Genomic DNA, 21650 nt, shown 5'->3' with positions numbered 1-21650 from the left:
TGCAGTGATGTTGACGTTTGTTAATAAATTTATGGGCTTTCTATGAAGTTTGATAATGGTGTGTTGAAGATGATGAAGAAGAGGAAGGAAGGAAGAAGATGAAGTTTTATATGAATTTTTGGATTTGGTCCCTCTGCAAATTTGGTTTTTTTATTTAGGTCCTTTTAACTTTGTGACTCAGCATATAGAACGACACATCAGCGTTATCTGCCACATCATACGTCGTCAAGTCATCCTCCGTTTGCCACATAGACGTTTTTGTAACAGATTATGAAGGCAGGGACTAAAACCAAAATGCTTATAACTTACAAGGGTTATTTTAGAACAAAAAAAGATACAGGGACTAAAACCAAAAACACGCGAACTTACAGGGACCATTTACATATTTAAGCCTTAAATATATAATTAACTGTTTATTTAAAATAAATCTAAAAATAAGTTAGCACTGTCCTGAAAATAAGAGAAATGATATTTGTACAATTATTTTATTACAATATTATCTCTCATACTCACATTACTCCATATTCTTATTCTCTCACTTCATTTTTCTTTCTCTATTATTTTGGACTAATAAAAAAAAGAGAAAATAAAACTTGTCCCAAATGAGCACTCTTAAAAACCAACCAAAGTGGTTGTTGTTGAGTAAGGAAAAAAAAAAAACAGTTAAATTTAAAAAAATATAATTAAAAAAAGAAAAGTAGAAGAAGATAGCTTGTGAAAACGACATTGAGATTGATTGAGGAATGAAGAGAAAAGTGTACCCTTGAACGACGCCGCTGTTAGAGATCCAATTCCATATCCAATCACATATATACCAATTCCATTTCATTGTTTTTGCATCTTAAAATCCCACCCAAAAAGTAAAGAACCGATTCTAATTAACTCGATTAAACTTAAATTAAATAAATTACTTAATTGAAATTTTTGTCTTCGTCTTCCCTATGGTCATTGATTTTGGATCTTAACACCATCCCATGTTGTTTTTTAATGTCTTCTCTCAACACTCTCACGTGCTATCTCCTTCTTCTCCTCCTCACTCTTCCCCACTCTAGTACAAATCAAATCCTAATTAAATTAAATCTCTCTTACAATAAATAAATAAAATATCCTTCAAAATCTCTCTCTCCATTATTACCAATATATATTATATATATACTGAGAAAGAACCTGTTTTTCAGTGAAAGATACCTCTTTTACAATACCCTTTTCATCAAAGTGCAAAAACCTGCATGCCCATTTCAGTTTCAGTTTCAAGTTTGCACCTTTTCCATCCAAAACTGTTAATTGAGTTGAAGATTTGATGATGGATAAGTATGAGCTTGTTAAGGATTTGGGTGCTGGCAATTTTGGTGTGGCTAGGCTTTTGAGGAATAAGGAGACCAAGGAGCTTGTTGCTATGAAATACATTGAACGTGGCCAAAAGGTTTATTCTCTCTTTCAAGTTTTTTTACTTTTTTTTTTGTATGTTTTATCTGTTTTTTGTTCATATTTTTTTTGAGATTTATCAGTATCATGTTTTGTATTTGGGGAAATACTTATAAAGTTGGAATTTTGATTGGTGAAAAGTGGAAAATAGGTGTTAAGATATGCATTTGTGCAAATTAATGAAATTGAGCAGGGGATAGAAAAATTCAATCAAAAGTTATAGCTTTCACACATGAAGCTCCCCCTGATTTTGAGAAGTTATTATTTGTTGAAAAGAAGGGGAAAAAAAAAGCTATTATTTTGACATCTAGGATTATAAGTTTCTTCTTCTTCTTATTCTTTCTGCTACTTCATTTCCAGATTGATGAGAATGTGGCTAGAGAGATTATCAACCACAGGTCTCTTCGGCACCCAAATATAATTCGCTTCAAGGAGGTAAGGACTTTATTTGTTTATCTGTTGGATCAGTTTGTATTGATTACACCGTTAATTGTTCTGAATTGTTAACTGTCACTTCAATGGGATTTTGATTGGTCAGGTGGTTTTGACCCCTACTCATTTAGCAATAGTAATGGAGTATGCAGCTGGAGGGGAACTCTTTGAGAGGATCTGTAATGCTGGTCGGTTCAGCGAAGATGAGGTTAATAACATGACATGGTCTTCAAATGTTCTGCTCTTTTTGACAATTTTTTAGTGTCATTGCTACTGTATTCATATCTCATTTATTTTCTACTTTGATTGTTCAGGCTAGATATTTCTTTCAGCAACTGATATCTGGTGTCCATTACTGTCATGCCATGGTAAAATCTTGCTCAATTTTGGAAAAATTATATAGGACTTTGGGGATTCAAAAATACACAGTGTGAACAGATGCTTTTACTCTCCTTTTGCAGCAAATATGTCACAGAGATTTGAAGCTGGAAAATACACTTTTAGATGGAAGCCCTGCACCTCGCTTGAAAATTTGTGACTTTGGTTATTCCAAGGTACTGGAACAATTACCATTGAGTTTCACAGTTTTAACAATATTTCATTTACTGTCTATATCTCTCAAAGTGCTTCCTTTTTGTCGTGTAGTCATCTTTGCTTCATTCCCGACCCAAATCAACTGTTGGAACTCCAGCTTATATAGCACCGGAGGTTCTTTCTAGGAGGGAGTATGATGGGAAGGTATGTACACTTTTTCAGAATTGGTTCTGCATAGTTCCTTCCTCACTTCTTTCTATGATTGCGTCTGTACATGTTTGTTATCTCTGATTTTATCACTATATTCCTCTAATCATGCTATCTGGTAAAGTCTTTTAAATGCATCTACTGAACTAGTATATTTATGATTCTATAACTGTTTTAGTTGGCTGATGTCTGGTCCTGCGGAGTGACCCTTTATGTCATGCTGGTTGGAGCATATCCCTTTGAGGATCAAGATGACCCTAGAAATTTTAGGAAAACAATTCAGGTATGCCATCTTTCCTCCCTTACAATACTGATGTTCACATTGTTTCATTTTATTATCCCATCATCTTATCCCCGTTTCATTTCCTCTTCGGCAGCGCATAATGGCTGTTCAATACAAAATCCCTGATTATGTCCACATATCTCAAGATTGCAAACACCTCTTATCTCGTATATTTGTTGCAAATCCATTAAGGGTATGTTATCATGTTTGTGGAAATTATATTATCTTTCTTTTGTTACAATTTGATGGTGTCATCTCTAATCTATTATAACAAAAAGATAAAATAAAGTCAAATTGTTTTTGTAAATAAATTGTTTTTATAAGCTATCATGGAGAGCTTATGGAAATAAGCTGAAAACTGTTTTTTTTTTTTAAGAGGAAGCTGAAAACTGTTTATGAACATGTCATAAGCTATTTTCACAAGCTCTTCCAAACAATCTCACAAGTGTTTATGCCAATAGATAAGTTCAAATAAGTCAATCATAACAGATCTATTGTCTATCAAGCTAACTACCAGACCTTATTATTCTTGTCATTGTCTACAGAGAATTTCTCTCAAGGAAATCAAGAACCATCCATGGTTTTTAAAGAATCTTCCAAGGGAGCTAACTGAATCAGCCCAAGCTGCGTATTACCAGAGAGGCAACCCAAGCTTTTCTATTCAAAGTGTGGACGAGATAATGAAAATTGTGGGAGAGGCAAGAGAACCTCCTCCGGTATCTAGGCCGGTCAAAGGTTTTGGCTGGGAAGGCGAAGAAGAAGAGGAGGAAGAAGTGGAAGAAGAGGTTGAGGAAGAGGAGGATGAAGAAGATGAGTATGACAAGAGGGTCAAAGAGGTTCATGCAAGTGGAGAATTTCAAATCAGTTAAGCAGTGTAATTCTTGTTATAAAGTATTGGTATTTTTTATGCTAGAAAGGAACTATTTATGTGTACTATAATTTATAACTGCTATAAGACTTCTGAAATCGTTCATGTATGATAATATTTTTCAATTACCTGTCTCTGTTATGCATCTTTGTTCAGTTAAGGGGAAGTTCATCATAAACCTGCACATAATGACTTTCTGCTTTTCGATTGCTGTGTATCTTATTCGAGAATAGTCCCTCACTTCCAAATATAAAATTAAGAGAATGAGTAAGTAGTGTCAACGGCTTGGGAGGAGTCCTTGAGATATATTTGCATTGCATGTGGAACATGATCATAGTCATTTGTCAAGTTTCTTCCAGTTGACAGCACATGCCTCATTACTTTTATTTTGCTGTACTATCATAAATAAATTTGCAATCATGAAGAAATTCACATGTTACCACGCAGTTTTTATCACTATCTTATGCACTATCTTTAGCCTCTCAAGTCTCAACCTCATTTCCTGTTGTCAATTCAAACCAAAAAGCAAAACAAATTTGAGAGCTAAAACTTTGTTTGAATGGAGAAGCATCACGAGACACATTGATGTATCCACTATGAATAAAGATAAAATGCAAATCATATTTTGGAGTGTGAAATTTTAGTTTCATCATGACAGATTCTTGGCTCACCTAAGGTATAACCGTATAAGGATGTATGGCATCAACAGCATCAAGGATTTCTTTTAGAACTTCCAATGCATTACTAGCCTTTTGGTTAATGCTGCAAAACACAATAGCAGAACAAGAGAGGTTCATAGATAACGAAAATAGTACGGAAAAAGAATCATCTATTTGAAGTTCTATTCAATTTATTCATGTCTTACAAATCAACGAGCCAAACACTTGGTTTTTATTAGAGTAGGTACTAATAGTAATAACTTCCTTGTGATGGATGATGAACCTGTGCATATTTTTTCTGTGTCAATTCATAGGAAAAGATTCATATGTTAAGACACTCTACAAAACACTTAATCTCATGCTTCCAAGCAAAACCGTTTTGGAAAATAATCAAGAGAAGTGATATATGCATCTAATCATAAGTTTTGAAACTCCTTTCTACGCACATACTATGCCAAATATGAATATTTTTTTTACATGATGCCAAATATGAATTATACAACAAGCGTTTTGCAATTGATTTTATATCTTCTACCTTGATCAATGTCGCACGTAGAGTGTGTATGCACGAGTGTTTTGTTAGTTTACATTTACAAAAACTCTAGTCACAATTTTATTTTTGACATTTTACTTGCAAGTCCTTTTATACAAAGAATCTGAGTGAAGATTTCGTCCTAGTACATATTTTAAAAAACTTTTTATTTTATTTTGAGAATAAAAATAAGGGTTAATAGTGTTTTTCACCCCTATAATATGTCATTTTCGGTTTTCGCCCCTATAAAATTTTCGGCTTGATTTGCACCCTCGTAAAAAAAAAATCTCCGAAAAAACCCTTAACAGGTCATTCAAAAATCAAAATTTCTTGAAAAAATTCTAAAAATGGCCTATTAAGGGTGTTTTCGGATTTTTTTTACAAGGGTGCAAATCAAACCGAAAATTTTATAAGGGCGAAAACTGAAAATAACATATATTAAAGGGGTGAAAATATTAACCCTACAAATAATGACTCAAAATAAATATTTTTGACGGAAAAAATTTAAGGTGAGAGGACGATACTCAATCCAACTCACAAAATATATTAGGACTTAAATAACACTTATAAAAGATTTCGAATCTTCCATAAAAAAAAAAAAGAGATTTCGAATCTAAAATCTATGTCCAATATTAATCATTGAAGCTATGTAAAAAAAAAAATCTTTGGAGTTCAATATATATCATTTTTTTTTTTTTGTATAATATAAATCAATTTCAACAAGAACTTAGTGCATTTAAAAATAAAAAAAATCCAATTTCATGAATCACACACATTACCATCTTTAAAATAAATTATAAAAATTACATGTCGGTACCTCTAAGTGGATAATTGAGAATTCGTCAAAAAAAGTGGATAATTCAGAAATAAAATTTAATTCATGAATTTATTTTACATTTGTATTTACAAAAACAAATTTGATACCAAATGAAAAACAAATAAGGTCAGGCATCAAGGGAAAGAAAGGGTCAAAGAGAACATTTAATATTGTGACATATTTGTCCAAAAAATGACAATGAAAGAAAGATAATAATGGAAAATAGTGGGCAGTAAAATTAGTTGAGAAGATGAGATGGATAAACAGAAATAGAAGAAGAGGTCTGTGTTTTTTTCAGTCTCACCAGTCACTCTCAACCTCAAGGGTCCCTCTCTGCTCTCTCTACTCATTCATTCATATTCACATTTATTTATTTAAAACATATTTATTTATAGTTATATTAATTTCTACCATTACTTCATAATAAACACTGCATAAAAATAATACCCTTAGAGAAAATTCTTCATTTTTTAGTTCACCTTCTTCTTAGTGACCCATCTTCCCAATTTGTGGGAATCAGGTAAAGTTTGTTCCTTTTTCATTAATCAATTTCTGGGTTTCGTTTTTTTAGCTTCAATTTTGTTGCTTATTGCTCAAACATTTGTATTTGTGCAGTCATTGAAGGACAAGTCTGTTAGTGGTTAAAGTGTTGTTTTTTCAAGCTATGAATTCTCCAATTCGTGCCCCTTCAACTTCTTCTTGCTCATATATTCGTCCTCATTCTTGCCGCACTTGTGCTTCTCGTAATTTCAAGCTTCCTCTGTAAGTCTTCCCTTTTCAATTGTTATTGTGTTTTTTAACATTTTTAGTAACCACTAAGGTTATTTCTTGTTTGAAGTTTAGTTGATAGGATCTGTAGAATTATCGTATTGGTCATATGAATTTGTGTTTTTCTTGTATTATGATTGTTTTTGTACCAACTTTTACCTAGAGTTTTATAATGCAATAATATTCTTTATTTTTATAGGCTATTGCCACAGGCAATCTGTACCGCTCAAAAGTTGCATCGATGCTCCGGAGGCCACACGGAGGCTTCTAGTAACGTTAATCCGTTGAAAACTTGCATAGTTGGCAAATTTTCTCCAGGATGGTCTGAAGCACAACCCTTGGTTTCCAAGCAATCACTCAACAGGCACCTTTTACCTGTGGAAGCTTTAGTAACTTCAACAACTCAAGATGTTTCCGATACACCTCTTATTGGTGATGACAAGATCGGAGTGTTATTGTTAAACCTTGGAGGTCCAGAGACTCTAGATGATGTGCAGCCTTTTTTATTTAACCTTTTTGCCGATCCAGTAATACTCTAGCTTCAGCACACAATATTCATATGATATGATCAAATTATTTTTTATCACTATGAGTTACATTTTGTGTATAATTATGCAGGATATCATACGATTACCAAGGTTATTTAGTTTTCTTCAAAAGCCACTGGCTCAATTTGTATCTGTTTTAAGAGCACCAAAGAGCAAAGAAGGCTATGCTTCCATTGGTGGTGGATCCCCTCTTAGACGTATGACCGATGCACAGGCATGACACTTCCTGATAACTTTTTTCTATACGCTACAACACATTTGACCTTCGAATTGTTAGATAGGACATCCGGAAACTTTTTCAATTTACCAGATACTGAATTTAGTACGTAAAATGTTATCCTCTCATTTAATTGCTGTTTTTCCAACTGTTTAAGCCATTCTTTTTAAGTTCTCACTAGTCCATTGAGATTTTACAATTGACTTGCATTATAATTTTTCTACTGTGTTTGAAACTCTTTCTAATCCTTTGATGCAGTGACATACACTGCATTAAGTGCTTTCTTTTGTTAACTCTCTCTCTCTCTCTCCCTCATATTGCTCTAGTGCTGATAATGATTCTTTATACAGGCTGAAGAGTTAAGAAAATCTCTATTTGAAAAGAATGTCCCAGCAAACGTGTATGTTGGCATGCGTTACTGGCATCCATTCACCGAAGAGGCTATTGAGTTGGTATTGATCATCTTTATGTTATATTACAATGTCAAATTGGATAGTAATAAATAAGATTGTGCCACTTTTAGTGATGTATTTTTACAAGTTTTAGGAGGATGACATCTGATGCTCTCTGTTAAGTTGTTTATAAATATAAGAAAATATGCATTTTCATTGTTTTAAAATAAACTTTGCACTACTGGTGGTTTACACGCAGCCGTTTGATTTTCTTCTTATCTTGATATTTCCTGACTGATGCGAGTTAGTTTTACATAATTTGGCCTTTCTGTACTACTAGTATACTCTAGTAGTCACACACTCCGTTTTTATTTATTAACTGCAGTCACTCACTACCGTGTTCATGTAAAAAGATACCATTAAATTAACCTAAGAAATACATACAGAAAGTGAGATCGTGGAGAGGGTAAGGTGTAAAATGGTGAGGATACAAACTTAGAAAACTGAGGAGGTTGCCTTGAGAAAATTAGAAAAAGTAATTGGCCAAATATGTCAATTTATTTTATAGTATAGTTTTCAGCATATTTATCCAAACAACGTTAAAGAAGTAAGAACTTTTTAAAAAAAAGAAAATGGTTTGCAATCATAATAATAGTATTAGATTGTACAAAATTATTGCCATTTTGAATGTGTAAATTTGTATTTCTTGGGACAGTTAGTTCTCTGTTATTTAGCAAATACGTGTTTTAACCAATTATCTTCTTGAATAAACTTTAACCTTGGAACTAACTCATGGGTTAACTAATTTATGTCAAAGTATTTTTACATGAATTTATCTGTCATTTGTCTATTTGTGATTTACTCAAGCCAACCATGACCAATTTTTCCTTTGAAATCATGTAGATTAAAAGGGATGGAATTACAAAGCTTGTTGTGCTTCCACTTTATCCACAATTTTCAATTTCGACCAGTGGTTCAAGTTTGCGTCTCTTGGAGAGCATATTCCGGTGATTACTATAAAATATTTTGTTACCACATCATCATACTCCAATTTATTATCTAACTTTCGGTTATGAATTATTTATTGGTTCCTTAGAGAAGATGAGTATCTAGTCAACATGCAGCACACAGTCATACCTTCGTGGTACCAACGTGAAGGATACATAAAGGCAATGGCAAATTTAATTGAAAAAGAGCTAAAAGGTTTTGACTTACCAGAGAAGGTACTACATTTTTATATTTAAACGACAAAACTGTTGTTCCTAAACATTTGTATATTATCAATGTTATTCTTCTACTTTAAATATTGATAGCTTAATGTATATAGTCAGTATCAGATATTTCTGGTTAGGATAACAGAATGATGGCTGTAGGAGTAACTTACTCTGTTTGATTAACTTAGGCAATTGGGAGATTGTGAAATGACTTTTTTTTTTTTTTTTTTAAATTAAAGCAATCAACAACTTCGTTTATCTTTTATAGGTTTCGTTGTATTTTTGGTCCTACTATTATGGTCATGTCTGATTTAGCCTGCCAATAATTTTTTGCTGAAATTTAATCCCCCGATTTTTTCAATTGCTACAACCAACTCCTTTTATTAGCTTTTTTCCATCTGAAATATTCAAATCCACCATTTTCTACTCCTAATATTCACAAATTAAACCAAATGTATCTTTTCGACCCTGTTCCACTCGGCATTTAAAACACCAACTTTCACCCAAAATTGTGGGGAATCTTGAAAAGGTTTCCTCTTTGAAAATTTAACCTCACAAGCCTTCAAGTGTCACTAAATTAGTATTGAGAATTTGTGCAAAGCACGGGGAGAATTTTTTGAAAAGAATCTATGTTTGGTGCGATTTACAATTTTGTGTTCAATTATTTAGCAGAAACAACGTTTGAGAACGCATTAGGCATACATTAATGTTGTGTATCAAGTGTTAAGTATCACGTTCATAAAGCTAAATATAACATCAATAATATTTGAGAAGGCAATGTATGTAAATCCATAAAAAAGGTCCATAAATGAAAAAAATGAAATGAAATGTCCTCATAAAAATTATTCACAAAGAGCAAGTTGGAACCAAAATAAAAAAGGTACCAGGATCATAAGAGATAACACCCTTGCAATAGTCCTTATGCTTCTACTCTAGAGGGTGTAATCTGTGCATGGATGCAATCTGCCATAGCACTCAAATTCTCCTGACCCATTATGGACCTTTTTTTTTTTTTTTTTTTTTTTTATATCTATACATAAATCCATTTGTGATCTGTATGTAGAACCTTTTCTTTATAAATACTAGTATTTGAAATTTAATTATTTAGAAGATGCTCTAATAGATTTCGAGCTTGTCTAAATAATTTCCTCTCCGAAATCTGTCCTAAACCCCCTGATTATTTGACTAGAAAATAAGGACTTGAGGGTTCTAGGTAAAGGAAAATTAATGGAAGGAAGAACTTAATTCTTACAAGACTTAACTGTTGCATGTAAAATGCAAATACTGGAGAGATTAAATTTGCACAAAAAGTTATTAGAGAACCATAATCGTACTTTAGCCAAAGTAGAAGATCCGAAAGTGCAATTAAGATATCTTTTTATCTTATTTTGACATTGGTGACAAAGTTTTTCCAAAACTCGAGCTCCTTATAAGCTTAAGGTTGGTGGTTGGGTGTCACTTCGTTGTAAATATTTGTTGTTAGTCCTAGTGACTAATTTTTGTTGCAGGTCATGATATTCTTCAGCGCACATGGGGTTCCAGTTGCGTATGTGGAAGAGGCTGGTGATCCATACAAAGCAGAGATGGAGGAATGTGTGGATTTAATCATGGAAGAGCTTGAGAAAAGAAAGATAACCAATGCATACACACTTGCTTATCAGGTACTTTTTTATTAAAAATTTGGGACCCTCAGTTTCTAGAAGTATTAATGCATGATGTTGATTCATAAAGTGCGCAAATCCAAGCTTATGGTATAATGCTTACCTTAGTTCTGCCAGTATGGTATTCACCAAAGTAGCAATTGGTATTTGCCTATCAACAAGGCCATAATATTCTGAACAGTTTGTATGATTCAGCTCATTACTTATTACACAAAGAAAGCTCTTTGCAAAAAATAATACTCGTTGATATAGATCTCGAGGAACCATGCAAAGACTACTCAACAGCGTTCTCCCCAAGGACTACGTTTAGTCATGAAGTCAATAGGTGGTGAAGATGACTTGTCTCTACAGTACAAAAAAAATTGTACCAATCTCCTTATGGCCAAAATGTGGCTACTGCTTTTGGATACAGCCTTTTTTCCAAATCTCTGACTGTTCATTATAATTGTCATACAGAGTAGAGTTGGACCTGTGGAATGGTTAAAACCCTATACAGATGAGACAATAATTGAACTTGGGAAAAAGGGAGTAAAAAGTTTGCTCGCCGTACCAATTAGGTAACATCAACCTTGTTTTTTATTTGTTATTTATTCCTCTCTGACCTGCACTAGGTTAAGTGACACTCGTATTTGGTTTAACTTCTTTATTCACTCACAGCTTTGTCAGTGAACATATTGAAACACTAGAAGAAATTGATGTTGAGTACAAAGAATTGGCTTTAGAATCTGGAATAGAAAATTGGGGCCGTGTTCCTGCTCTTGGATGTGAACCCACTTTCATTTCAGACTTGGCAGATGCTGTAATTGAGAGTCTCCCATATGTTGGTGCGATGGCAGTTTCAAACCTTGAAGCTCGACAGGTACACTAATCAGTTCTCATATATATTTTCGTATTCTCGAAGGAAAATATTTTATTCAAACGTTATCTGCTAAGTTGTCATTGTCAATACCTTGAGATATTAGTCTCCCACTCTTGGCTGGGGATAAGGATAACCCTGAGCTGACCGGAAAAAGGATACACGCATGTAGAAATCTTCCATATCAGCATATTTTTTAGATAAATCAAGTCATAGATTCACGTGGTAGTGTATTTTGTAATTGCATGCTTTCATTGTGTGATCTAACAAAAAGTTTTGGTTTGTTGGCAGTCTTTGGTTCCCCTGGGCAGTGTAGAAGAGTTATTGGCAGCATATGACTCACAACGTAGGGAGTTGCCACCACCAATATTGGTGTGGGAATGGGGATGGACGAAGAGTGCTGAAACTTGGAATGGAAGAGCAGCTATGATTGCTGTGTTGCTTCTGTTGTTTTTAGAAGTCACCACTGGAGAGGGATTTTTGCACCAGTGGGGAATATTGCCCTTATTTAGGTGAACGTGAATGAGTCCTACACTACCCTCCACACAACGGCAATGGAATTTAGTTTTGCCTGTATATGTATACCATTAGCATCACATATGCTGCTTATAATCGAAGTCATGCACTAAGAAGGAATTCTAAAATCTAGTTTAGACACAGCATTTGTGGATGGAAAGAGAAAAGTAATGTATAGTGATTTCCTCTTGTATGTATCCTAAGCATTTTTATTTGGGCTTCATGAGCTGTTGTAGCTTAAAAAGCAGTCATTGATATAACAAGTTCCTTGTGAACTTATGAGAGACTTTGTCAATTGTACTATGTTGTTGACAAGAGAGATAGAGTTTGAAAAGGGTGCAGAAATCCTTGCTCATTTTGTTGGCTTCCCGGCTTGTCAACAACACAAGAGTACTGGTTCAGACTTGGTTTTGTTTTTGGTTAATAATTCAGACTTGTGTTATATTATATTTATATGACTGGTTTTATTTGTCTTCCAGTCACAAAATTTGGTTCGTTCATGTTATGTGACTGCTGATTTTATCAGTCTCATATTTGATGAGATAAAGTCTAAAATTATTTTGTTAAGGTTGAGTTAAGAAAGTCAAATTCTAAATTATATATATTTTTTTAAAATAATGAGAGAAATTATCATCAATTAAAAACACATTAATGGTTATTTAACAACTATACCCGAGAGGATTTGAATTGTTGGGTAACTGCTAATAAATTGCTTGCGTCATGCTCTGGACGTGAGCGTTTAGCTGTTTGAATTCTGCTCTTCACCCAACACAAAACATTCGCACCCTGCAGCCTTGCTCAAAATATCCTGCGCTGATTAACTAACGCAAGTGTAAAAAAACGGGACTTAATTTTTACACATGTGTGACTTAAGTCACGCTGCATGAGTTAACTCACACAGAAATTAACATTTACGTGAGTTAACTCATGCGGGTATTGTTTTTCATATTCACAATGTTTTAGCATATTCACGTGCATCATAATGTGAAGAAGACAAAGACAGACGTAGACTCTGTTTGGTAAAAATAGCGGATAGCTGATAAGCTAGCTGATAGCTTTTAGCTTATAAGCTAGCTGGTAGCTTTTAGCTGATAAGCTAACTGAAGTGTTTGGTAAAAATAGCGGTTCAACTAGCTGATAAATGTAAAATGACATAAAGGGTATTCTTAATTCATAATAAAAATTATATCATTAATTTAAGTATTTGTACTTTTGTAAACTAATTTTTCTTTAAAAAAATACTTTAAATTTATTAATTTAATATATCCTATGTATTATAAATTAAATTTTATTCACTAAAATTTTATCTTATATTTATTATCATTTAAGTGTTTCTACTTTATAAAGAAAATAACATTTACCTCAAAAACAAAAAAAAAATGTAGCACTAATAGAGTAATACTAATAACAGAGAATAAAGAAAATAACACTTACCTCAAAAAAATAAAAATAAAAAGTAACACTAATAGAATAATAGTATTTTGTTTCGTAAAAAAAAAAAAAACGAAGGTATATATTTTTTCAAAAAAAAAAAAAGCCAGTTATATACAAAAATTGGAATAAAGGGATAGCAGTCTTTATTACGTAGCTTATTATAAAAATTATAATGGATAAAAATACAATTTAAATGAAATAATAAGGGTAAAATTGAAAGAAAAAGTGAGAAGCTATAAGCTATAAGCTCAAATGCTACTTGGAATAGCTTCTGAAAAATAGCTTATAAGCTCGTGAAATAAGCTATAAGCTCATGGTGAAAAAGTGTTACCAAATAGAGCTTTTTTGTCAAACGAGCTTATAAGCTATAAGCTAAAAGCTAAAAGCTCTTTTTTTAGTTTCCCAAACAGAGGATTTGATTGTGATGTGTTGTCTTGTCCTCTCTCCTGCAAGCTACTTGAAATTAACCAACTAGTCTGAAATGAAATGGATGTAGCCATGTAGGTGTGTATTTAAAGAGGAGTGTTTGGTTGGTTATTGACATTGTTGTTTTTGGTCATTTATTAGTAAAAGAATCAATAAATCGTGGGATGGGACCTTTGATAAAATAATTAAACCAGTTGTTTTTTAAGGAATTAACAACTCTTGCATGTGAATATTGCTAAAACAGTGTGAATATGAAAAACAATATCATTGTGATTTAAGTCACGCATGTGTAAAAATTAAGTTCCGTTTTTTTTACACTTGCGTTAGTTAACTAGCGCAAGGATATTTTGGGCAAGACTGCAAGACGCAAGTGTTTTGTGCTGGGTGAAGAGCAGAAATTTAGCTGTTTATATCTACACACCAACCCATTTCAGCAAAGATGAGTTGAGTTCAATATAAAATACTAATAAAACTTTTTTTTTTTCTAGTTACGCCCCCTAAGCTTCAGCATAAATGTTTGTTATACAAAAATACCTCTACTCTCTTTTCAAATTTTCAATCACTACCATTTTTTAATTTCTCTTCATTTTCCCCTCCTTTTAATATTCTTGTCTTTCCTCTTTCATTTTTCTCTTCTGTTGTCTTTCTTTTCATCTCATTTTCGAAATCTGGCGCATTTTGACACTATTTTGTCCCAGTGCTTGTGGTTAGTCAAAGTGAAAAACTGAAAAATTTCATGTTAGCAATTGTGGTTAGTTGTGACTTGTGGTTTATGGAAAATTAAGTGGAGATAAGAAAATATAGCTCCCTCTTCCTTGTAAAAGAAAAGAAAAAGCCTTGTTCACAATAGCATCTGGAACATACTAAACCTCGAGGCATGGTCAATTATCTCAGAAAGCTCCTTATTACTGCATTTACCAGCTGAAGCATATGTTAATTCACACCCCCAACCAAACCCTAAAAACTTAAATTCCCAACACCAAAGTTTTAAAGGCAAAACCTAGGATAAAAAAAAAGTCAAAAAGGAGATTCTTCTGTTAAGAAATCAATCGCTAAAATCAAAGCTTCCACTCTGAACTACTGCCATTGCGACTATGTAAAGAGAGGCCTCTGATGTGGCTAGCCAAAGTGCCACTGTCCTTATTATGCTGAAAATATTTTTCTCTCTCGACGTGCTTCAAAGGTGGCGGCGGAATTGCAACAGGAGGAAGCTCCCCATTGTGTTTTGCACTTGGAGGAGGAACAATGGCAGGTACAAGACAACCATTAGCTTCTTGAGATGGTTCCAAAGAGAGTGGTCTTATTAGTGGACGGTTGAGTCTCTCTTCAAGTAAACTCAATTGAGGGAACTGAGGTTTAGTTTCTTCATCTTCAGGCCTTACACAAGCTTTTCCTTTGCGTAATCTGCCAGTATCAGGCATTGTTAGTCATTTAGAGATGAATGAATACTCAAATACCAAGTTTAATACTTTTTTAAAAGGGAAGAAATTTGGCGAGCTAAATAACTAGCAAGTCACCTTCTGAATAACTGTTCAGGTTCTTCCTCCTCCTCTGCTTCTTCATGGTCAAAGTGATTCACAGTTGTTGTATCTTTGCTAGAAAGAAGGTCATCATGTCTCTCTAGAACTTTCTGAAGTTGCTCATTCACTTCGATTGCTCGGGAAACTATCCTCTCGTCTCTACAAACAATTCAAGAAAAAGCATTTGAAGCACAAACTGACCATAGTGTATCAATTTTTTATTATATTATTAATTGAAAAAGGAGATAACAAACTATTCAAGATTCAACTTATTGCTTACATCTCAGGAAATAGCAAGAAGTGACGTGGAAAAAACAAAGAATATAAACCAGAATGCACAAGTTATTAATGAACACGTGAATGACCACAAAATCTTATGGCAAAAGACCAGAAGCAGAGAATATAAAATCCATCCACTGAAACATTTCAAGTCTGGAAATGAAAGAAACTGTAGTTGCTTTTGGCAGTAAAGAGAAATTGAAAGCAGCCTTACCTAGAAGCCATCACAAGATGCATTACCCTCTGCTTTTGAAATGAACATTGCTCAACAAGGTCAAGGGTGAATTCATCTCTTGCTCCCTAGAAAATAATTTACAGTTTTAGCAAAAGTGGCATGGGATTATTTACATGTCTCATCAGTACATCACATGGATTGTTTCACAAGACAAGACAAAAAGTGTTAAAGAGCAACATAGTCATTTGTCAAAATCCTTCCAGTCGACAGCATATGCCTCGTTATTTTTATTTAGCTGTACAATCTTGAAGAAGTTTGCGATATTTCGATGCTAATTCTTTTTACTAAAAAAAGCTAAAATGTGGTTTTTATCACTATCTTTAGCCTCTCAACCTCATTTCTTGTTGTCAATTCAAACCCAGAAGCAAAACAAATTTGAGACCTAATACTTTATTTGAATGGAGAAGCATCACGAGACATATCAATGTATTCAGTATGAATCAATATAAAATGCAAATCATATTCTTGAAGTGTGAATTTCTAGTTACATTATGACAGATTCTTGGCTCACCTGAGGATGTTTGGCATCAACAGCATCAAGAACTTCTTTTAGAACTTCCAATACATTACTAGCCTTTTGGATAATTCTGCAAAACACAATTACAGAATAAGCGAGGTTCATAGATAACGAAAAATAGCAACAAAACAAATATCTTTAGAATGATACTTTCCACTAGATCAGTTAAGAGGTCCACAGATCAAGAATCATCCATGATTCTGTATTTGAAACAAACACACACGCGCGCACTCACACACGGGAACAGAGAAAAAGTATCAAACTGAAGATAGATTTTCAAACTAATCTTCATTTATTTCATTAGTTAAAAGCTATTGTATTTGGATAAATTTCAGTATCTGGTTTCCATCCCCAGACTAAATAATTATTATTATCATAATATATCCTTTTCGATGCATCCAGTTAAAGAATGGACTCTAAAGATCATTTTAATAAATAAAAAAACTGTAACAATGAGGTTACTAAGTGAAGGAAAATGTTATTTCCAGTCAAAGGTTTTTTGAAAGACCCAATCTACATCAAGTTTTACTAATGTCGAAAAGCAATAATCACCTAGATTCAGGAACAGTGTTGGATTCTGCTTTCTGAGCAACCCTTCCACGTCTAAGTGGGGATGGCTCTCTTTTTGGTACATTATTAGTCGTATTTGGTTGTAAACTAGGACGATTTGATTGGACAACTTGAGCTCTTTGAGGAAATTGTACCCCGGCACTCTGTAAAAAGTAAAACACAATTTACTATTAGCATTGAACAAATAAATAACAAATTAGTATTGGCTAAGCAAGCTATAAAAAAAAAGTATTGGGTAAAAAAGAAAAAATTCCATATTTATATCATATACCAAACGGAAGTAGAAACATCATAGCCATCTATAACTATGGTATAAAATATGTTTGAAAAATATTTTATCAGCAAATTGAGAGACTCTCGATGTCTGATTCCCAGAATATTTGCATAACATCTAAAGGCTTTAAGCAAAAATACAACCATTTTCTGCCAACAGAACTACCCAGGTATCATTTATTAGCACTTACACAATCTTCCCACATTACCATCACAAATACCATTACCCAAATTCAGCATATCCTGTTAGCACTTAGCACCAACTATGTTGTTCGGATATGAAACCAAAAACAACGCATGTTGTATCAGCTTCTTCTATTTATGAGCCGTGTAGTAAAAAACAACTGTATGTATCAAACAGCCTAGATTGGAACATAAAGCAAATCTCAAGGTTGTACTTCACCTACCACTAAGTCATAATATGCCTTATAATACTGCGGAAATTTTCCCGAAGCACCGCCAAGAGATGTTTGTGTTGCATCTAGTAGGAGAAATATTTGCTCCCTGACAGGCAAATCTGACTGCAAGCAAAGAAAAAGACCAAGAGAGAGTAAGGAAAAATCAACATTGGCAACAGACAATAGCACTATAGTCTCTAGAGAGAAAATCACCTTTTTCTTTACAATTTTCACAAGAATAGGAATAACTTCTGCACGAACCACCTGCTCATTAATATGATCTCCTATGTTGTTCATCAACATTTCCAGCAACTACAAAATCAACAGATGAAATATTAGTTAGTAGAACACCAGTGCAAGAACGCAAGCAAGGCAAAAAATTCAAGAAAAGAAAGTCTCGTGGTCAATCTTCTCATTTTCAAGTACAACGAAAAATATGCGGATGAAACTGTATTCACATAAGTCGTTGTGGGTACAAGTAAAATGATTTCGGCTTTGTTTGGAATTGGATAAACAACTTAATTAAGCACCTATAGCATAAGCACCATTATATAAATGCTTATGCACAAGCTATCTCTATAACAAAAGATAAAATAAAGTCAAAACTGTTTTCATAAAAACTATAAATTGTTTTCATATAAGCTATCTTGAAGAGCTTATGAAAATAAACTGAAAACAGCTTATGGACATGCTATAAGTTGTTTCCAATAAATTCCTCCGAACTGTCTCACAAGTGGATATTCCAGAATATAAGCTCAAATGAGTGAACTCAAACAGGCCTTGAGAAAACTCACATGAATGTTTTTTAATAGACTACATAATAAGGTCATTGTACTCACCATGACAGCATAAAGTTGAGCATTGGGGTTCTTGTTACCAAGTCTCTTTTTAATAGCTTTGACAACATCTTTAGCTTTCCTGAACATTAATAAAACAAAATGACGATATTAGCAGCAACATCACTCAGAGCCTTGGAATATTCTAGCATACTATTGAGTTTGTAATAAAGTGAATGGCCTGCCAGGCTCAGGCATCAACCTAGGCGCAGTGTTGAACAAGTACCACAAATAACCGATTTTAAATCACAAATTAAGTTAGCACAAATAGTAGTTGTTTGCTAATTAACCAAATGCTTTCTATTTAAGTTTTCCTTATGAAAAATAAACCAAAGTGACAAACAAAAATAATGCAGTTTAAATGAAAAAGAAATACACAATTTGGCATGACAAATATGCAAAATGCAATTAATTGGAGTAAGAAAACAAAATTATCATTCATGAGGATTATCTTCCAATATTATAGAAATACCCACTTAGCCAATTAGACATAGTTCAAGTGGTAAAGGTAGTAGTGGTAGGGTTAGGTGAAGAGCATAGATATGATTCAAATCCAAAAAAAATAAGATAATATAACATAAAGTGCCATGAGAAAAGTATAAAAGGTACGGATTAAAAATTAAAAGATTGAGTTTAATTTTGTAGTGTTTTACTTTTGGGGCATTCATGATCAACTACAAAGAAACAACACCAAGAGAAAAAAAAAAAAAAAAAAAACTTTATGGGGGGGAGTTACCTTTGATCACGAGCAACTAATTCAGAGATTTCAATATTTTTCATCCAATCAATTTCGGACAGTTTCTCACTTGTTGCAGCATTGACTAGCTCGGCTGCCATCTTTATTTCTACATAAACATTTAAGAATCAAATAGAATATAAAAGTTGAAATATATTTCAGATGAGAAAGCAAATGTTGAACAGAGAGTTAAGTATCCACACAAATTCAATTAGGCTGCTAATCAACTTTTGCTAACTAGAAACAGAATAGAGGCAGCTACAGGAAAATAAAGGTTTGGATGTAGAAGCAGTATATTAGCAAGCAACAACGTTTCATTTGTTAATACACTCTCAAAGTTACAACTGGCTAACATATACTACTACGTCTACAACAACCAAAGCTTTTTCCCACTAGGTGAAATCAGCTACATCCTACATGTATCAAAAATGCCTGCCGGAGACTGCTAATATACTCTCACTTGTTTAGAATTTCGATTTGATCTAACTCAACTCTCATGCTCAGGACTGCACATTCAGAGCATGACATGATAGCAAATGACCCGAAAAATATCGGATGGACTCTGATACCACCTTAAAATTTGAGCTGAACCTCACTGAACTCTACAAAACTAGTTTGTGAGGTGACTAATGTCTTATAAACACTTTTTCAGAGACCAAACCTCATCCAATGTGGAACTCTCAACTGTGCTACAAATTATTATTAATACATAAGGAAAGTGAAAGGTAATTGATCCACAACATGCAAAAAAGAAGTTGATATTACACAACTAAATAATTTGTCCTATTATTGTAATCATCTTCCACCATATAAATATAATTATAAAAATTGACAATATAATCATGTATTACTTCTTATTACTACAGCAGCAACCTAAGTATGAACAGCAAGTATGTCATGAACGACCTGCAAAAAAACAAAATCCAAAGCAAAACTTAATGATGAGACTTATATAAAGACATAATTAAACTTAAAAAAAGAGTGAATAGATTAAAGATTGTACCTTGAAAAAGTGATATGAAGATGGAGATGACAAGGATGAAACCAAGGATGCACTGATAAACCCTAAAAAGATTCAACATTTGATTTCAAGTGCCACCCGCAAAAAGCAATTATCTTGCTGTTTTTTCCCTTTTCTCAGAAGAAATTCCTTTTTCTTTTTAATTAATAATTAGTTTATAGCTTCTTTTTGCAGGTGTATCTTAAATGTGTATGTAGGGTATCTCTCTCCCCATCTAACTCTTTCTCTTTCTTTTGCCTCCATCATTACCTACTTGGTCGGAATCCACGCTTATTCCCATCCTCCTTGAAAGCTTCTCAGAGTTACATAATTCATAGACCTCAACTTCAATTTCACTACTCTGAAGATTATGATCGTAAATGTTTCTTAAGAGTTAAAATGATCTTATTGGTCATCATATATGATCTATGTAAACCCGGTTTTTATTTCTTGTCGAGAATTTGGAAACCCTTAGCAGATTCATTTTCTTCAAGACAATTGGAAACCCACAATTTAATTTAACATTTTTATTATCGAATGAGATTAAAATTGAAGTAAATAGGCAATTACCCCCTGAAATTATAAGTTTCATCAATTACTCCTGAAATTAAGAAAACTTCAATTACCTCCTGAAATTGCACGACGTTAGTCAATTTTCCTCCTCCGTCAAAATTTTCTGTTAGTCATGACGTTTTGCAAATACTCCCCTGAAGTTTTGCACTTATGTGCAAAATGCCCCTTGAACTTGAATTTTTTTATTTTTTTTTCTTGTATTTGACTCAAAAGATATTAAAGGCAAGCAATTAACATTTAGTTTTATGTTGGGTCAATTCCCATCACATTATTCTGCACCATAATCGAAATTTATTTGTTTAATCTATTTATTTGTTGTTTTCTTTCTTTTTTGATAGCAATTCTTGTTAATTTTTTAACTACTCATTAACCATTTTTGTTGTATGGTATGATGGGTAGATGTTTACTGTTGATCTCAAATGCTCCAAAAACATAATCTATATCTATATGCATAAAAGGAACACAAAAACCCTATCCAATCCAAACAATGTTCATGAGCTTCATGAATGGAAATTGTAAACAAACACAAATGGATAGAGGAGAATGGCACCATAATCAAATTGTAAAGGAAGGTCAATAAGTCAAAGGTGAAATCACAATGATGATACACATGACATTAATAAAATTCAATAATTATATTCCAAGAACTCAAGAGGAGACATAAAGCTAATTGTTAATTGTTTGTCTTTAATATCATTTGAGTCAAGGATAAGAAAAAAATATATATAAATTTTAAAGTTCGGGAGGCATTTTGCACTAAGTGCGAAACTTCAGGGGGTATTTGCAAAACGTTATGTTGACTAACAGAAAAACTTGACGGAGAGGATAAATTGATTAACATTATGCAATTTCATGGGGGTAATTGAAGTTTTGTTAATTTCAAAAGGTAATTGACGAAACTTACAATTTCAGAGAAAATTGACT

General features: G+C 33.2%; 3 protein-coding genes across 5 annotated transcripts; 2 read left to right on the top strand and 1 right to left on the bottom strand.

Annotated features, from left to right (window-relative positions):
- The first annotated feature begins 749 nt into the window (after positions 1-749).
- On the top strand, positions 750-3890 carry LOC11437259 (serine/threonine-protein kinase SRK2A). The gene is made up of 9 exons (XM_003630369.4): positions 750-1423; positions 1786-1860; positions 1964-2065; positions 2172-2225; positions 2319-2411; positions 2503-2595; positions 2777-2881; positions 2976-3074; positions 3427-3890. The coding sequence occupies exons 1-9, from the start codon at positions 1301-1303 to the stop codon at positions 3748-3750; spliced, it is 1068 nt and encodes a 355-aa protein (XP_003630417.2). The 5' UTR covers positions 750-1300; the 3' UTR covers positions 3751-3890.
- Positions 3891-6053: 2163 nt separating this feature from the next.
- Positions 6054-12385, top strand: LOC11436819 (ferrochelatase-2, chloroplastic). The gene is made up of 11 exons (XM_003630368.4): positions 6054-6277; positions 6373-6519; positions 6725-7052; positions 7144-7287; positions 7641-7742; positions 8586-8689; positions 8779-8905; positions 10405-10557; positions 11014-11114; positions 11215-11416; positions 11705-12385. The coding sequence occupies exons 2-11, from the start codon at positions 6422-6424 to the stop codon at positions 11927-11929; spliced, it is 1584 nt and encodes a 527-aa protein (XP_003630416.1). The 5' UTR covers positions 6054-6277; positions 6373-6421; the 3' UTR covers positions 11930-12385.
- Positions 12386-14558: 2173 nt separating this feature from the next.
- LOC11427088 (TOM1-like protein 5) lies at positions 14559-20637 on the bottom strand. Of its 3 annotated transcripts, none has more exons than XM_003630363.4 (11): positions 20157-20636; positions 20005-20059; positions 19154-19262; positions 18421-18499; positions 17795-17893; positions 17591-17704; positions 16893-17053; positions 16335-16410; positions 15803-15888; positions 15307-15468; positions 14675-15193 (listed from the first exon to the last, which is right to left on the bottom strand). In XM_003630363.4, exons 3-11 carry the CDS (start codon positions 19252-19254, stop codon positions 14848-14850), a joined length of 1224 nt encoding a protein of 407 aa, XP_003630411.2. In that variant the 5' UTR covers positions 19255-19262; positions 20005-20059; positions 20157-20636; the 3' UTR covers positions 14675-14847. The 3 variants fall into 3 exon arrangements, with proteins under 3 accessions (XP_024629655.1, XP_003630411.2, XP_024629657.1); XM_024773889.2 differs by having other exon boundaries at positions 19154-19254; XM_024773887.2 differs by lacking the exon at positions 20005-20059 and having other exon boundaries at positions 14559-15193; positions 20157-20637.
- Between the last annotated feature and the right edge of the window lie 1013 nt (positions 20638-21650).

This window comes from Medicago truncatula, chromosome 8, assembly GCF_003473485.1.
Source record: "Medicago truncatula cultivar Jemalong A17 chromosome 8, MtrunA17r5.0-ANR, whole genome shotgun sequence".
Classification (NCBI taxonomy): domain Eukaryota; kingdom Viridiplantae; phylum Streptophyta; class Magnoliopsida; order Fabales; family Fabaceae; genus Medicago; species Medicago truncatula.
The sequence above is the reverse complement of the archived record's forward strand: the minus strand, read 5'-3'. Positions and strand labels throughout refer to the sequence as shown.

What these genes read in the sequence shown, in the direction of transcription:
- LOC11437259 (XM_003630369.4), top strand. Translation starts at nt 1,301, where the DNA reads ATGATGGATAAGTATGAGCTTGTTAAGGATTTGGGTGCTGGCAATTTT. An exon ending in TCCATTACTGTCATGCCATG is followed by an intron (nt 2,226 to 2,318) that starts GTAAAATCTTGC and finishes CTCCTTTTGCAG; the next exon opens with CAAATATGTCACAGAGATTT. An exon ending in TTGTTGCAAATCCATTAAGG is followed by an intron (nt 3,075 to 3,426) that starts GTATGTTATCAT and finishes CATTGTCTACAG; the next exon opens with AGAATTTCTCTCAAGGAAAT.
- LOC11436819 (XM_003630368.4), top strand. Translation starts at nt 6,422, where the DNA reads ATGAATTCTCCAATTCGTGCCCCTTCAACTTCTTCTTGCTCATATATT. An exon ending in TTAACCTTTTTGCCGATCCA is followed by an intron (nt 7,053 to 7,143) that starts GTAATACTCTAG and finishes ATAATTATGCAG; the next exon opens with GATATCATACGATTACCAAG. An exon ending in GTTTTGACTTACCAGAGAAG is followed by an intron (nt 8,906 to 10,404) that starts GTACTACATTTT and finishes TTTTTGTTGCAG; the next exon opens with GTCATGATATTCTTCAGCGC.
- LOC11427088 (XM_024773887.2), bottom strand. Translation starts at nt 20,235, where the DNA reads ATGTTGAATCTTTTTAGGGTTTATCAGTGCATCCTTGGTTTCATCCTT. An exon ending in TGAAAATTGTAAAGAAAAAG is followed by an intron (nt 17,705 to 17,794) that starts GTGATTTTCTCT and finishes CTTTGCTTGCAG; the next exon opens with TCAGATTTGCCTGTCAGGGA. An exon ending in CCTGAACAGTTATTCAGAAG is followed by an intron (nt 15,194 to 15,306) that starts GTGACTTGCTAG and finishes TGATACTGGCAG; the next exon opens with ATTACGCAAAGGAAAAGCTT.